This window comes from Phaethon lepturus, unplaced genomic scaffold, assembly GCF_000687285.1.
Source record: "Phaethon lepturus isolate BGI_N335 unplaced genomic scaffold, ASM68728v1 scaffold1785, whole genome shotgun sequence".
NCBI classification, from domain to species: Eukaryota; Metazoa; Chordata; class Aves; order Phaethontiformes; family Phaethontidae; genus Phaethon; species Phaethon lepturus.
This window is the reverse complement of record NW_010539651.1, coordinates 12037-29605: the sequence shown is the minus strand read 5'-3', so window position 1 is coordinate 29605 and position 17569 is coordinate 12037. Positions and strand designations below refer to the sequence as shown.

The 17569-nt window shown below is 41.2% G+C and overlaps 1 protein-coding gene across 1 annotated transcript in view; it reads right to left on the bottom strand.

Moving 5' to 3' along the window:
• Window positions 1–10431: 10431 nt before the first annotated feature.
• NDUFA9 (NADH dehydrogenase (ubiquinone) 1 alpha subcomplex, 9, 39kDa) overlaps window positions 10432–17569 on the bottom strand; it is a 19077-nt gene continuing 11939 nt past the window's right edge. The window contains exons 9-11 of the mRNA XM_010287162.1: window positions 15255–15350; window positions 13200–13266; window positions 10432–10714 (exon numbers count right to left, since the gene is read on the bottom strand). Coding sequence (XP_010285464.1) covers window positions 10544–10714; window positions 13200–13266; window positions 15255–15350 — 334 coding nt within the window. The 3' untranslated portion in view covers window positions 10432–10543. The remainder of the gene's footprint in view (window positions 10715–13199; window positions 13267–15254; window positions 15351–17569) is intronic.

Genomic DNA, 17569 nt, shown 5'->3' with positions numbered 1-17569 from the left:
GATGATAAGGCACAGCTTACAGATGTTTCACTTGCATGCTTACATGTATCTGTACAAGTTATCGATGTCAGAGAAAGTATGCAGCTTTCTGGCTGTGTAGTGAGTCACGTGAACAGAGTGAGCGCCCGGGGTGATGCTGTAGGAAGTGTAGGGCTGTTGGGTAGATGTCAGAAAGCCTGTCATGCAACAAAGCACATGTACATGCAAAGACAGTTGTAATAAAATGCAAGCCAATTCTATGTTTCCTGGTCATTAGCAGCTGGGGAATTGTGAATCTAATTAAAGATGTGAAAATACATTAAATGGATTTTCCATCAGTTTTTGAGCTGGCTCAAAACAATTGTGACTAGTATATGGCACTTCATGGCCCTCTCCCAGACAGACAACTACTGCAGCTCACCACTACCAAAACCCTGCCAGCTATGCCTAGTACACATATATGAATTTGGAGTAGCGGTCACAACAACAACTAGTGTATGGAGCTTTCCTTTCTATAAAAATAGCAAGCTTCTTCATGCTTCCCAGCATTGCTGTCCCAGTGTAGGTCATCTACTGGCCACAGTCCCTCAGGGATGCCTGAGGGGGATCCTTGCCCCATTGTGTCCCCCCTATGGGCCACAGTCCCTTCAGCAGCGTCTCCTTCCTTCCAAGAGTGCATCTGCAGCCCCGTGCTGCTTCCTCGGCAGTCCCCTCTGGGTGTCTCCCGCCTTAACTGCTGATGCTCTTTCTTACCTGTATCAGTTCATGGCCTCTTCCCCCACAGAGCAGCCCTGTAGCCCCTTGCTACAGAAACCTTAACAGTTAGCCCAGGTACATATTGCTGTAAACATTACTGCAAATTCACATCACTAAATTATAATCCTTCCCCCCCACACACCCTGTAAAAACATCAAACTTTGCGCCTGATTAATATGAAAAGAGAAGAACCAAGACTACTGAAAAACAAAATAGTCATGTATGCCAAGATCCCTCTACTATGTTAATCGCTGATGGAAATTAAAAAAGGGCAGTGGAGATTAAAAAAAAAAGCCTGAGATCCTTCCTCAAGCAATAGAGAGCAGGATAGATGGATCTATGGATCTCCTTGCTATTCATTTGCATTTCTTTGTCTTCACAGGTCTGCCCAAGATCTGCGTATTGCAATTGTTCCTATGCAGTGTGACTTCACCTGGCAAGTCCACCTGCACAGAATCACAGAGTGGTTGTTGAGGTTGGAAGGGACCTCCGAAAGTCATCTTGTGCAACACTCCCTGCCCAAGGACGGCCACCTAAAGCTGGTTGCCCAGGACCATGTCCAGATGACTTTTGAATATCTCCAAGGATGGAGACTCCTAACCTCTCTAGGAAACTTGTGCCAGTGGACAGTCACCCTCACAGTCTCCTGAAGTTCAAACACTGAGTCATAGGTGTGTTACTTCCCAGGGCTATGGGTCATATTATGTGATACTAGGAAAAGCATTCAGGGATTGAACAAGATTTATTATGGGATGCTTAAGAAAAAAACTAAAGGCAGGAAAGAAGAGGGAACAAGGTGGTTTGGGGAGGAACAAACATGAAAGAATGATTAGCTGGTCAGTATGCTTGTCTGGCCATGCGCTGCACCTGATCTGTCCTGCCTTCTTATTAAACTCCATTTCTAAGCATACTCCTGGGCGAGGAACTCAATATTCTGTGTGCATTTGTGTGCTTGGAGGTCTAAATGCCAGCAACTGGAGATCACAGGTCAGACAGATCATGTGCCTGAGGTGTCAGCAACTGGAGCAACCACAGTGACTGAAATTAAGTCTTGGCAACTGAACTGGTGACCTGGAGTTTATCACAAACTGATAGCCAAATCTCTTTTTCCTATACAAAACCTACTTAAGGCCATAAAGCATGGGAGTGTACATATGAGAAACAGGTAAGGATCATGCCGGCAAAATTCGAGACAGGCAAACTCCTTTTGTTTTCATTTTCATTCAGTTCTGTCACTATGCCAAGTTACTGCTCTAACACTTCCCGGGAACACATCCTTCTGCTTTGCCCAGGATGGCCTCAGTCTTCAGAACCTCACCAAATGCAGTGGCAGCCTCACATTTAAGAGACAGCAACATGTTCAAGGCGGAGTTCCTAAGCAAATTATATCTATAGAATCGAGCTGTGTATGTGTTCTTATTTACCCACCCTTCCTCTAGTAAGTCCTGATCCTCTTGGCCAAAGACAATAGGCAACTTCACAGAGAAGAGACCTGCCATTTACCCACTTGCAGAAAGACTACGGCATTAAATTTAAGCCTTACACACCAGTTAATTCAACAGTAGAAAGACATCACAAGCACCATAACAGGGTCAAACTGAAGTGCTGATGCCCTGTTAGACAGCTGAAAAACTGAACACAAGACACAAATCCAGAAGAAACTAGATTTCTTTAGGCAAGAACCCTTCAGCTGCTCACTGAAGCCCTTGTTTACAAAATACACCAGACCCAGGAACCTTGGACAGCCTTCCTGATTCTGTAACTCCCATGGCAAAATATTTATATTAGCAAAGCATTAAAAGACTGACTTACTACATGCACTGCCAGCAGAATGGATGCAGGAGCTCCAGGAATAGCTTGCAAACAGAAGGCGATAGTAGCTTCACAGCTCTCCCAACACTGTATTGCCAGAGCGCCAAGCTGACTCCTCTCCACACATCTGCCTGCCTTACCACCAAGTAGGGCTTCTGTAAGTAGTCTGTAGTCACCTTTGCTCTCAACCTTCCTAACAGCCACACCTGACCACACAGGAAAGGCTCCTCAGCTGCAGGCAGCTGGACAAATTAAGCAAATTAAAGGACCAGGTTTCTGCTCTTTACAGGTCTGGGTTCTCTATTTGATAGTACAGACTTCTTTGATCGGGGACCAAAAGCTGAGGCGCATCTCCTTCAAGCAGAGTCAGTTTGCAATAGCCAGGTTCAGGGATGATCTTGACACAAGTGAACTCAATCATTTTAAAGCAAAGAACATGCACCCTCTACTGCCAAAATCAACAGTTGCTGTTGTCAAAGTTTGCTGTTGGCCAAGACCAGTAAGTCCATGGTAGAGAAAAATCATGGGATACAAGCACACCAGTAAATAAAACTTCATCAAGGCACAGGGTCGTTCATTTCGCAATTATCACCACTGCTGTAATTGTTCACGTGTTCCTGCATGCACCATCTAGGACTTTCCCCATAGAATACTTGCCACAATTTGCAGAGTAAGACTTACCCACAGGAATGACTCAAGCTCGGTGAGTGTGTCGGTCAGCGTGCAGGAGAGGAGCTAGGTGTGCCACCAACACCTTTGTCCTTTTGTTTACTTCCCGGGCCCAAGAACAATCCCTCAACTGGTCTTTCATAGCAATATAGAGGTAACCCTGTACACAAAACACTGCACTACCTTCTGCTCAATGACGTTGGCCAAGCCAGAGAATTAGATGCTCTACATTTCATCAATACAAAGGAATCATGAAAAAAAAAATGCAAAGGAATATTTGTTTTGATTAGGTTTTTTCCAGTTCCAAGAACACACAACTTAGATGTGCCAGTAGGTTGTTTGATTCATACATGTTAAAAAGCTAACCTTCAAATGGAAGGGAATAATGGAAATTAATCTGATTTTTTTTTCCTGACGCAAAAAGAAAGTGTGCTTACCTATGCTAAGATACTTCTGCTGCTTTTAGAGTTTCAGAACATGGCAGGGGAGGGGAGGGGCCAAGGAAGCAGCAATAAAAACATGAATCCCAGAATCGTATTTGGTTGGTTGGTTTTAAAAAAAATTCATTTCAATTTTACTTCTTTCATGAACACTTACGAAGAGAAGACAAAAGTATTTTCACAAAACATACAGATTAGGCTTTTGTCAAAACTTTATGGAAATCCAGGAAAGAGAAAAATAAAAGGCCTCTGGACAGACACAGAGCTAGGGAAAAAATTGACAGAATGAGATTCATCTTGGGGAAGATTAAGCTAGCAAGAACATAGCAGACTGTATTGAAGTCCAGTAAACTGTATAACAGGAAGTGAACAACTGCCATCAAATTAACTACAGTGTGAAATGTGAGGAAGAAAATGTAGGGCAGTTCAGGATTCACATGCCACCACACACAGCACAGTCAGTCTGTTGGCTGTAAGCTCTGCTCACACCATGGCTGAAATATTATGCTGGCATTATTGCACAGCCCATTTTAGAGTCATTAAAAAAAAAAAGAGAGACTGAGGGAACAAAGAGCACCTTGTACTGTACATGTCATGGTTAAGCCACAAGTACTGTACTATGTATGCACTGTAAACACATAGGAATACCTTAATAGTACAAGTGAAGTAGAACAGTATTTAAATACTGTGTATTTTAAAATACTTAATGTTTGGTTAAAAGTACCAAAAAATACCTCTTTGGTAATAGGAATGTTTTCTGCATGGTTTGAGTATACTGGGGTGAATAGGAGAGAGGAGACAAGCATGCCTACAATAGCTGTACCATCCCAGTCACTTTCAGGATCAAAGACTGATCCTTTACTGGTCTTGTGTCACAGCACAGATACCGCTGTGATACACTGAAGAAAGGAGGGAGGGGAACCGGTTTCTAAGATGCAGAGTTTCTGGGCGTTGGTGGTAAGCAAACTCAGCACCCTCTGCAGCTAACAAGAAAACACTGAGCAAAAGTCCCATATGAGCTGAAGTCAGTGGCGTTTTTGCCAAACACAGGAATTCTTACTGGTAGAAACTGTGCACTGCCCAGGGTGGGCTCCTAGGAGCACTGGTAGCCTTCCAGCACAAAGAAGGACAGTGCATTGGAATTGGGAGTGAAAATAGATGGTTCACAACCAAGATTTTGTTAACCTCCCTATCTTTTATTTTGGGCTGCATAAAAACCGTGGCCAGCAGGTCGAGGGAGGTGATTCTGCCCCTCTATTCCACTCTGCTGAGACCCCACCCAGAGTACTGCGTCCAGCTCTGGAGCCCTCAGCACAGGGCAGGCGTGGACCTGTTGGAGAGGGGCCAGCGGAAGGCCACCAAAATGATCAGAGGGATGGAACACCTCTCCTATGAGGACAGGCTGAGAGAGTTGGGGTTGTTCAGCCCGGAGAAGAGAAAGCTCAGGGGAGACCTTATTGCAGCCTTCCAGTATTTAAAGGGGTCTGATAAGAAAGACGGAGAAAGACTTTTTGCCAGGGCCTGTAGTGACAGGACAAGCAACAGTCTTAAACTGAAAGAGGGTAGATTTAGATCAGACGTAAGGAAAAAAAAGAGTCACGATGAGGATGGTGAGACACTGGAATAGGCTGTCCAAAGAACCTGTGAAAGCCCCATCACTGGAAATATTCAAAGTCAGGTTAGATGGGGCTTTGGGCAACTTCATCGAGTGAAAGACGTCCCTGTCCATGGCAGGGGGGTTGGACTAGGTCATCTTCAAAGGTCTCTTCAAACCCAAACCACTCTGATTTCTCATGGTTTCCTCTCCTCCCCACTCCACCCCACCCCCCGCCATGTAGAGGAAAATGCAGTGGCAGAAGAAGTTGAACTGAGTACCAATACAGCCATTATAAACCTTGTCCCAAAAAATTACATTCCTGTTTTTTCTAACCGTTCTGCAGAAGCCATTACTTTATCTCCTTCCTTTTTCCTTTTAAGTCATACTTTCTCATACTACACCAGGAGATACGAAGTATTAAAAAAACCCTATCATATATACACACAAAATGTGAAACTTTGAAGGAAAGTATTTAATGCCTTTTTAATCAGTTTTATCAGCCCAGAGGATAAATGTTGGCCAGTAAAGTTACAGAAGAGGTGGAAAACCCAGAAAAGCATTTTCTAAGTAGTAGCTCTGACTACTGGCAGATTGAATTCTAATCAAGACGGTGGCAATGCAAAGGGTAAACCACGTTGCTATACATGTTTCTCAAACTGGGCATTCTATGCCCTGCTCCAAATCAGAATCCCAACAACAAAATCCCTGGGATCTGGATGAGATATGACAATAAGAAAGGCCATTTCCTGTTTTTTACCTCCCTCACCCTACACCCAGTCCCCCCAAAAACCCACAAGCAAACAAGCTTTGTCCACTACCATAAAACCACTCCCCAAAATCTTGGAAGTAGATCAGCTGTGATTCATTGTTGCTGATTTATATACAAGCCAAAACAGAAATGTTAAAACAGGCCTAAGAAAGCACAAAGGAAAGCAAAAGTAGAGGTTCACAGGAATCCAGAACTAGCTACATTCAGAATTTTCTCCAGAAGGTCTCATTTGTTTATTACAAAAATTTTGATGCTACCACCTTTGTAAGCTTTTTCAAGAAAGTATGGTGTTTAGGGTGAGTCCCAGGCTACAACTAGTCATTAAAAGGATAGAAAGAAGCCATATCAGCATACTGTCACTCTGTTCTCAGCTCTGCAACCAGCTTTCCTTTGCCATTTTGTCACTGTCTTTCCCCTTCTGCCTCCATACCTCAAAGAGGCTGCAGTAACACTATCATGAATTACTCACAAGTTCTTGCAACACTTTGAATTAACTTTAAATATAGCAGTCCACTGATCTCCATTTCATATAAGACGTATCCATGCACATCACTTAGGATGGGGCGAAAGGAAGAAGAAAAAACAGCAGGGAGGGAGAGAGGCAACTACAGAGTTGATTCTGCCAGTGTGAATGCTCTTCTCAGTCGTTAACCATCTACCCTCTAAGCAACTGAAGATAGCTTTAAGGCCTTCCAAGTCAGTCAAGAATGAAAAATTAAGAGGTAAGAATAAAGCAACAGATAGACAGGAAGGCTTAATTCTATGCAAGTCACGTGTTCCAACTGGGAGCAATACACTATGCACAGCATAAGTTAAGCATTATCATATTTTCAGCATAAATATACACATAATTAGCAGTAAGTCCAAACCAGAGTCCTAACTGCTTAGGATACATACAGTACATACAGTCTTTGAAGGAACATAAGGTCCAAATCCTTCTCTCCACCCTTAGATGCAGATACTATTCCCATCTACACAAGCTGTTCCTGAAATGCAAGTATCCTCCAGTCTTCCTTGCAGGGGGATAAGTTTTCTATCTCCTTCTTCTTGCACACCTACCTCCTTTCATATTGAAAAATTACACTAGCGGTTACCTTCCCAATAAAGGACAAAGGCTATCAATATTTCCCCACACAAGCTCAAAATACAAAGGTGCTCTAACTGATATGAGGACAACCATTACTATTATAACAATCTCTCATGATATTCCTTACAATTTCTCTTCACATCAGCCAAGATATACCAGTGCCCCAAGGCAGCATATAAACCAAGTTAGCTACACTGAGCAGAAGTGTCACTTTTTCCTTTCAGGCTAACCAAGTGCCAAAAGCGAGAAGTGATGTTTTAGTAACACCTATGCACTGTTTCCTTTTTTCTTCTCAGTTCCAGGGAAACGCATATACTTGCCATCACTGCCCAAGGTTGGGTGGGGCATGTATACATACATATCTATGTACACACACACAGATATATGCACATGTATCTAACATGACAGCCAGAATGATTACATTCACCAACTCTTTAGCCCTTATTGGTCCTTAACCATCTGCCTCCTAAGTGCACACATACACTCACATAGCCATGCAAATAATTAATCTGGTCCATACACTGATGCTGCCAACTGTCTACTTTCTCACAAGACCCTCTAGAGCAGGCTGAATATATACTGAGAAAGGACCAAAGCAGGCTCCCTTGCAGCCAGAGGTGGTACCAGTGTCATATATACCACTGTACCTGAATTTGTCAACATACAGTTTGGGGCCTGACCTGAAAATCCCTCTCTGCACAGCCTTCTGGCTGAGTGCAGGCAAGGAACAGAAATGAGAAATTGCAAAGCCTGAGCAAGAAGCAGGCTGCAAAAAAGTGGAGGCACCCAGCATGCTTAAAGACCATCGCCACTTTCTGCTCTAGCAGTGACCTCTTGTGGGGAGGGTGGAAAACAACAGCCCCCTCTTTCCATTCCACTTTCAGGGACACCCCTCACAAAGGCGTTAAACAAGAGCCTCGAGCCCACACGTTTAAAGGACTTTCAGTACTTCGCAAATTGATGAAACACTATTGCAAACTGAGAAACGAAAGATAGGATAGGATAGGAAAGGAATACAGCCCTCTCACTGATAAACGAGTAGGGATAAAAATCACAGATGAAACTGAACTTTAGTAACTTTGTATTCAGGACTGCATTACAAAGTAAGTGACTTTTTTTTTTAACCATTGAAGACCCCTACCGAAATTGCTTTGGAAGGATAAATAACAAGAAATCACACTCTAATTTCTACAAGGTGGGAAGCAGAAGTACTATGTAAGGCAAAGTATTGCTGGTAATGAAACTTTCAGCAGCAGTAGCTCAGCACCAACATGACTCTCCATTTCACCACTATTCCCATCTGATGTGCGGCAGGCTGCTTAAAGCAAACTTTTCATGGATATTCATCACCTGCACATTCTCTGCCTAATGGCTGTCTGAATTAAGATCCTGTAGGAGTGGTCTGTGGTGGAACCCAAGCCACAGGAAAAGCTGTGCTTTGAATAGAAAAACAAAAATCCACCACATTATGGTAATCATTCTCAGCATCGGCACCTAACATTGCAGTATAGCTCTAACAGCTTTTTCTGGCTCAGTTTGCCATCTGAAAATGGAAACTGCTTGTTATCTACCATGGACTATCATGACAACTGCATATGTCTGTACTCTATGGGGCACTTGCAAAACAGTTCAGAAATAGTACTGTTTTCACAGCAGGATGTGAATAAAATCCAATAAATCAAGATTAGGGCCACACATATTAAAAGGCTACTTATGTACAGCTAAGGTCTTATGGAAGAAAGCTTGCAGTCAGAAAAATAATAAAACTTAAGGATCAAATTATTAATGATATGCACTTCACTTCCAGTTTGTCCTAGCTTTTGAATGCTTGAATTAGCAGATTTATTTTAAAACAACTGAACTTACGTTATCAAAAGAAAAATAAGCAATCCATGAGACTCAAATTGAACACATAGTAGGCGGGATCAAAAAATTTGTATTATCACAAAAGCCTACCTCTTCCTAACAGAGTAAACATTAGGAGCAGCAGGTTTTATGTGGAAGCTGTTAAAATTAAAGAAACAATTTGCCCATGAGTTTCACAGTAGCTTGGCAACAACACAGAAATAGTGAGAATCTGATCTTTGGCTCCAACAATCAGTGTGTTCTAATAAAAAGAATTCTGTATTTTCCATAACCTTGACCTTTATCGTTCTGTTCAATTTGTCTATTCTCTTTCCTACTCTCCTTTTTCACCACCTATTCCGTCTCAGTCTCCATTTCAGATTTCCCCTCCACCATTAGACGTTTGATATCCATTTGTCCAACCTGGCCCAGTTCCTTGCCTCCAATTTCACATCCAAAGAAAGCAAGCAGTAGGAAGATTAGAGGTGAAAACATGAAATGCTCTGTCACTCACTTTATACCCTCTCAGACCCAGTTTAAAACCAGTTTCCTGACTAATCTCAAACTCATCCTAGTTAATGTGATTTCGCCTACTCCCAGAACTAGCTGCTCACTCCTTGATTCAAGAAGTGTATTCTTTCACATCCTGAAGCCATCACAACACTGCATTGCATATAGAAGATATAGATCTCTGCTCTCAGTCCTGTGCACAGACTTATTCAGCTCTAAGCTGCACCCTAGCTAACAATGTCTGTGCTAAAATTTAACCAAAAGTCTCCAGCAGCTCCTTGGATATGGAAACAGAAAGCACAGTTCTTTATCAAATTCAGGCAGGTGCCTTTTTTTGATCTTAAAATAACTGAAAATATTTAATCCTGAAGCAAAGCTTATCCCTCTTACCAAAAGAAAGATGATGTCCCAGCACACAAAAGCTTTGAGCATCTAAAAATAATTAGACTTTCTCATTTAAAAATGGAAGAAATGACACATTTCCTCATGTCTACGAGCCACAGCACATGTAATTATCTCAAGAGATCAGATGACATATAGTTTACACATCAGATTGACGCTCCTTGACCTTAGAAGCAGCTTATGCCATTTTGGTTGGCATAATAGTTCTGCTCAGAAAAAAACCCCAAAGATCAGAAAAGTAAAGAACTTAAAAACAGGGTTTTATCTGAAACCTCATATCTTGAATAGGTGGCAGTACCAGCTCTCCTTATTGGAAAGGACATGTTCTAGGCCACATAGTCCTGAACTGCAGTGTTCTTCAAATCACTTGAGCACTTACTAAAGCTCAGTGATATGCTTGCTTTGACTGCTGAGGGAGAAACTGACTAGTGTTAAGACACCTTCAAAATATTTTAATGCTCTCAAGTTAAGCAACAATATGTAAATTTGCTTTCATGACCTTTTAAAGAGAAAAAATGCATTTCAAAGACTGTTTTCTGTAATTACAAAGACAACACTGGTGAAATATAGTTTACAGTTTAATATATTTTACTCAGTATGTACACTGTTCTCCAAACAACTTGGGTCATACAAAGGTATGTAGTTTAAGAAGTGTTAAGCAACCACCCTATCATCTGTTACATGGGGTATGTCTTAGCTGGTTTTGCTTCCTCCAGCTCAGTGTCCAACCAGCGGTATCTGCGGTGACGGCGCAGAACTTCGATTGCTTTTTGTTCTAGTGATGTTGGTTGAATACCCAGGTCTTCCAAACCAGGAAGATCAGGAAATGTCATGTCTGTTATGTGAAACTTTATAAAGAAAAGAGAAAAAAAAAAAAGAGGAAATTCACTTGATAGAACGAACAGCATTACATCCAATACAATTATTCACTTACTAAAAAAAGTATTGTGTACTTATACTTGAGGTCAGTTCCAATTTTTTGGAATTTTCTACAGATGGCAGCTCTTGGGAGATTCTACTGCAATTTCAAGGCTGCAGATATAAGACTGTTTCCCCAAAGAAAGAACCCCACAATATAATGCACTGTTGCATCTTGTACTAGATCTGAAGAACTATTTGAACACAACTGTGGTCTCAGACAACTCTGTGTGTCAGTCCCAGTGCCTCGATCATAATTTTGGCTCAGTGTTTTTCCTTTGGAGGAGGAAAAGATTCAGTGTGGCCCTACAGAACTGTGGCATAATTATACAAGGTATTGAGTACCCAGTGTACTTTGACAGGAGATACAGATGTTCTGCATCTGGCAAAAAGTCCTTAAGGCTTCAAACTGAATCAGGAATAAACAGCAGAGAGACATGCAGAAAGTGTCTTAATTTTTCTCCTGCAGGTATACATTATCGGGAAGATTACTACATTGCAACCATAAAATTAGGCCAAATTTGTAAGGGCATATTTGAGCTGCAGTTCTATACATTCTGCTTCATCAAGAAAATATATGTCAAATTATCACCTTTGGTAGATTGTTTTTCTCTGTTCATCGTTTACAACAGGGTCCTGTACAGGACAAATATTTAATTCTATTATCATATTGGCAACACATATGACCTATGTTTTAGAAAATGGGGATTTCTCTTATGCTATTATTCCTTGAAAGGTCTTTAAGTCAACCACATGTAATTTTGTGTAGATTACTTAAAGGATAAAGAGCTGTGAAAGAGGAACAATTAGACACAGAAGTGACATGAAGAAACCCCCTCATATAAACCCATGCTATATCTGAATTGCAGTAGTTTTAGTGATACAGTGCAGGCTTATTTTATGAAATGTAACTCTATAAATCACAAAGGCAGCTAGAAGTAAGGTTTTCAGGAGATGTTACATCTACATCCTGGGTCAATACAGTGACAATACACCACCAACTCCCTCTAGTATGGGGGACGAGTCAGTAGTTTGGTGGAGAGAAGCTTTGCACTAGCTTGTGAATAAGCTTAACTCTTATTACATATACTGTCCACAGTTTTTTCACAATTATTTCCAAACAGAACAGGAAGCTGGTTTATTTCACAGATGGAGAAATGTAAACATAGAAATTAATTGCTTACAGCTATTCAGTAAGCAGCTCTAAGTATAGGACCCAGTTCTCCCTGATTCATGGTAGCACTCTGTCTCAAATTAATTTGGGGACAATCAGGTCAAAATAGGCTATTGATACTGCACCTAACACAAGGCATTAAAACTCCCAACTCTGCAAAATAGTTGTGAGAGTACCTGCAACCTTCAGACAGCAGCAAGCTTAGAGTCTGTTGAAGTGCATGACCCTATTTTTGCTAACCTACACCATATAACAACGGTTTTGGCATTAACACTTGCTAAATCGCTGCTTTTTCTTCACTTGCAGTTGTTTTTTTTTGCAAGTTATTTCTCCACCTCCACTTAGACACTCTTGAGAAGTTAGGAATAAACATGGAGTTGCAACATGTTCACAAGAAATGCCCTCTAGTGTTAAGTGAGAATCTGGGCTGTGTCCAGTGCTGTCAGTTCGACTTGAGTTAATGTTAAAAATGCCATTATCTGGATGGTATAAGTGATTTCAATGCATCTAGAGGTACATAAACTCACTAGTTAACTAGTTACCTAGAATTGGAGAGCACACCCCGCCCCAATACCTTAGCTGCACATTGCACATCCAATCTCTACTTTGCTACTTTCAACAGCATGTGTTCTGGGGGGAAGGGGAGGGGGCACAGCAAAGCATGCAGCCTTGACCACTTATAATACTTAAGAAGGTTGGGCCCTTTCCCCACCTCCATCATGTTACTTCTTGCTATATAACCCTCTCACCAATTCTTTCAACCGCTTTCTTAGAAGTATTTAGAGAAATATGTTAACTGTTCTTCCTCCACCAATGCTAGTGGAAAGACTACATCATAATGATGCCTTTTAAAAAAAAATTCAGTTATTCCCTTTCTCTTACTAAGTCTTTATGACTACACCAGAGGCTCTGCTTTGACAGTTGGCACTGTAACAGGTCTGGACAAGTAAGTTAAGAGCGAGATTGCAGAACAGTAGCTGCAGCAATTGTATGGCAGGAATCATAACCATTTTTGAGGAAGGTTATATATAGACACCTTTAAAAATTTAAATTTTTGTAGAATCCAAACAGTCTGAAAGGAATTCTTTATAGTCAAATTCTAGCCACTGAACTGACTGCAATACTACACCACATGATATACACACATTTCAGCACTCCTTGAATCCCAAACTACATGTGCAAATTACAAATACACAATGAAACATTTCCCAATAATAATTTGTGGATTGTCCTACACTTACCCGGTCCACTTTGTCTCGTGTTAACCATGGTTCAAATGGATTAATCTCAAAGCATCTTGCAACTAAACTGTAATCAGAAAGAGTATTGCAAAAGTACAGTCATTATCCAGATGCATAGAAGAAAAACAAGAACTGGTAAAAATATTTCACAAGTAATAGACAGTGAGCAAGAGCTTGTTCTGTAGCTATTGCAAGCTATGAATTCATTAAAGCATTGAACGTGCCAGCCAGCAAGTTCTTAGCTGTCCTTCTGGTAACTTTAACTGTTTGCTACTGAATTATTTGATCTCCTATTCTTTTACTTTGGAAGGGAATAGAGGAGCAGATATCTAGAAGTAAAAATGATCATTAGTGGGTGGGGAAAGTAAACCTCTACATCCAGTTCCCCACACACCAGGGAGTTCAATCTTGCCCCTGCCTCTCCTCCAAACACTCTTCCTGTGTAGGCAGTAATCCAATTAGTCATGAAGCTTGATTCAATGCCTCCATGAGAAAACATGCTTGCTGACAACTAAATGAGTTAACAGCTGTACAAACAAGACAATGGAATCTGGAGCAATCTGAATCTATAAAAAGGATATTTGCAGTTTCCAGAAATTAAGTTTCCCTTGAAAGAAAGAAAATCTGGCAGAGAAAAGAAACTAACACTACAGCTCTTGCTCAATGTCTTGGGACCAATAGTATTGAAGGTAGACTGTCTTACTATGCTCACCTGGCAGTCTAGGGTGCTACTAAGTTACTGTACATAAACTGAACTAGGCTTATCCGCCTTTTAGATGCACTCTTTTCTCAAAAATATGAAATACCACTTAATTTAGCCCATAAAGAAAAAAACATTACACGGACCACAGCAAATGTGAATAAAACTATTAAGTACCCACATAGTCACTTTTTAAAAAGCTGCTCTGTGTCAGTTGAGCCATGTTAACCTGATGCTTCTACAGCCAATTCAGAAACAGTCACAACACATTTAAGATGTTATTCTAGCATCACTCATCATCAGTTACATGAATCCAATGTTGACTCCTATTAGCTGATTGGTAGCAGGGTTTTAACATTGGTGACTTTTTTTTAGCTTATTAGCTTGCATTGTACTAAAATTGAGGAGGACCAGCACCCCAAACATTAACACATCTCAATCATGCTGAAGGCAACTTCTGAAATGGCATTTACTGTTTGAGGCAGCTCTTCAAAAGAATATGACTATGCCTTAAGGACTAGGCCCAGGCTTAGATTTATACTGCACTTTTTCATGCACTTTTATTCAGTAGCTGCAATTCAGCAAATCAGCTTCTATCCTCAGTGCCCCCGAGGCCAAAATGTACAGTTGCAGAAACAGCTCAGTGCATGCAAACAGAGCCTTCGCAGTCCATCCACTGTAGCCAACTGATGTGATGCTACACCCTTCCCTTGTTCCAATTTATTACCATCTTCTAAAGTGCCCTCATATCACAGACAAAGAAATGCTTGCTCAAAACTCCACTGCTCAAATTCCCAGGCAAAGATACCCATACAAACTTACCTCCAACACTGCCTCAAATCAATACAAAGGACTGAATTAGAAAGTCAATCAATACCCATACCCACCCTTACCCCAACTCTGCTTCCCAGGTGACAGTGCTCACCGGAGTGGAAGGACAGCTGACAGTAGCAATACCTTAAACTGCTGCAGAAAAATCTGTCAGGGCCTACTTTCAGCAACATACACACATATTTTCCCTGTGGTACTACTAAAAGTTTGTTTAGTTTGCTACTGAATGTCTCTACTTAGGACCTTTTGCTACTTTTTGAATCAGAAAAGCCATTCAATGACTCTGGAATAAATAGTTATGTTTATTTACAAGTACACCTTTCCTACACTAGCTCATTAAATGCAGGCCTGTGGATGAGCAGAAGACTCAAAGCTAGCTAACAGTACCTAGGGAAAGCCAGTTTCTACACTCCTATCATGTTAAGTAACATCTGGCAATATTAAATAACTAATGCAACAGTTATTTACGCTTCTGTGCCGCCTGGTGGATGCCAAGTTCTTAGTGAAGGAAGGATTCCACTTACTGGTAGAGAGGGCGTGGAAGTGGATAGGGAAGAAAGGTTCGAAAGGTAACAGCATAGATGTATTCTACCATGTCATACAGGAGGTACCGGTTAGGTCTGAAATAAAAAGCAACAAACATTACAGGTAAGCTAGGTATACCTAAATATTTACTGAAAGAGACAAAAATTTTAAAGCCCTCCACCCCCAAGCCTACCAATGGCCTGTTTTGTTCAATCTAAATGATTTGCCAGATTTGTCATTTTCCTCACACGAGGGGAACAAATTTTGGCTCTCCAGATTCTGTACTGTTTGAAATAAAGACGGATTAAGTTAGAAAAACATATCATCTGACATCAGTGATGGTAACAGTGTAAGTCATAAGTTGCAAAATTGTTTTGTCACTGAGTTGGGTGCCAATGCCCAGGTGCTGGCAGGGAGCGGAGCTGCAGGGGCAGCCTATGTGGAGAGGTTGGGGCTGCCCTGTGCTGGGCACAGCTGGCTCCAGCAGACCCACAGCAGGGCACAGCTGAGCCCCTCAGACAAGATGGTGGCGCCTCTGGGAAAACATATTTAAGGAAAGGCAAAAATGTCACACAGGCATAGAGGAGTAAGGAATAATCTGTGAGAAACAGCCCTGCAGAAACCAAGGTGACAGCAGGAGGCACCCGAGCAGAGACTCCTCTCCTCACAGAGAGCCCACAGTGGAGCAGGTTTATCTTGAAGGACTGCAGCCCATGGAAGGGCCCATGCTGGAGCTGGGGAAAGTGCGAAGAGGAAGGCGTGGCAGAGAGGAGCTGTTATGGACTGACCCCAGAGAGGGTAGGAGTGAAGGACTGAAGTTGATCCTGGGAAAAGGGTGGAGGAGAGAAGGTGTTGTTTTACTGTTTTTGTGCTTTTGTCTTTATTTCACACTATTCAAATCTATTTTAATTGACAGTAAATTAAATTAATTTTTCCCAAGTCGAATCTGTTTGGCCCATGACAGTAACTGGTAACCAATCTCTCTATCTTTATCTCAACCCATAAACTTTCCATACTAGTTTGTCCTGCTGTCCTGTTGAGGAGGGGGAGTGAACAGCTGGTGGGCATCCGGCTCTGCTGGCCAAGGCTAACCCACCACAATCATAGTGAATAATATGTATTCTGTGTACTTTTAAAGCACACCTTTAATGTGCCTCCTCCATGCTGACTTAAATTCTGAATACAAGATTTTCGGTGCTGTGAGAGGACTGAATTTGTACAAGTCTTGTACAAGCCACTTGGCAGTTTGTAATACAAGGAAGCCAGAAAGCAAATGGTAAAATTAATAAAGGTTTGTTAACAAGACATGCCACCTTTGGTAGCAAGTGGCTGCAAGGAAATTTATTGATTTGCCTTTCCTCAACTAAGAACATACTGTTCTCTTCAAAAACAAGAGGAAGAAACTAAGGTAAATTCCTCCAAAAGAATGCATTCCCCCTCACAAGATGGAGGGAAGGAAGCAGTCAGTCTCCTGCACACCTGCAGTAGTTTAAGAGAAACAGATACCATTGGGAGTTCCCATTCTTTCCTTGTTCAGACTTTGCCTTAGCATTTTAATACTCTATAGATGGCTCAGACTGAAACAGATATCTCCCTTGGCTTTCAAGGCAACTTGCTGGTATTCCAAAACATCCTGAAAATCTTCACAACAATAACAACATCCTCATGCCTATCCAAAGGTAGTATATGCCAATTTCACTTTCATCCTGATATGCAAGAACCATGGAAGGATGTATAATATATCCAAACTTAAAAATGTGAAAACAAAGACAAATATTGTTTGTTCCTTTACAAATTACTAAACATTAACAATACAAATTCACCAAGAATAGTATCACGCTGAAGTGTCATTACATTAACCACAATACTAGCAGACAGCAAGCTCTAGAGAGCATTAGCATTCAAGACAGAAGATTTAATGAGTGGATGAAGCAAAGCCAACGCCATGGGGGAAAGAGGGGAACTGGTAAAAAAAACCCATACCAAATATTCAGGAATTCAGAAGTAGCAATGACACCACTAGCTGTCATAGTTAAAACTATTCCAGCGTATAGTAGGAAGGAAGGGAAAAACACAACAAAACAAACCCACCACAGAAATAGAATGGTCTTTAACAAAACTAGTATTTTAAACTCAAACTGGTAACTCCTTTTAAAAAAATAAAAAAACATGTCGTACAGCTTTAGTCAAGGGTTACGCTGCACAGTTCCTTTGGTTTTCCAACACTGATTTGGATCTTCAATTTAGACCATCACTTTTTCAAAGTCTTTTCAGTCACTGTTATTGTGCCTGAAACTATATTCCTTGCAATGAC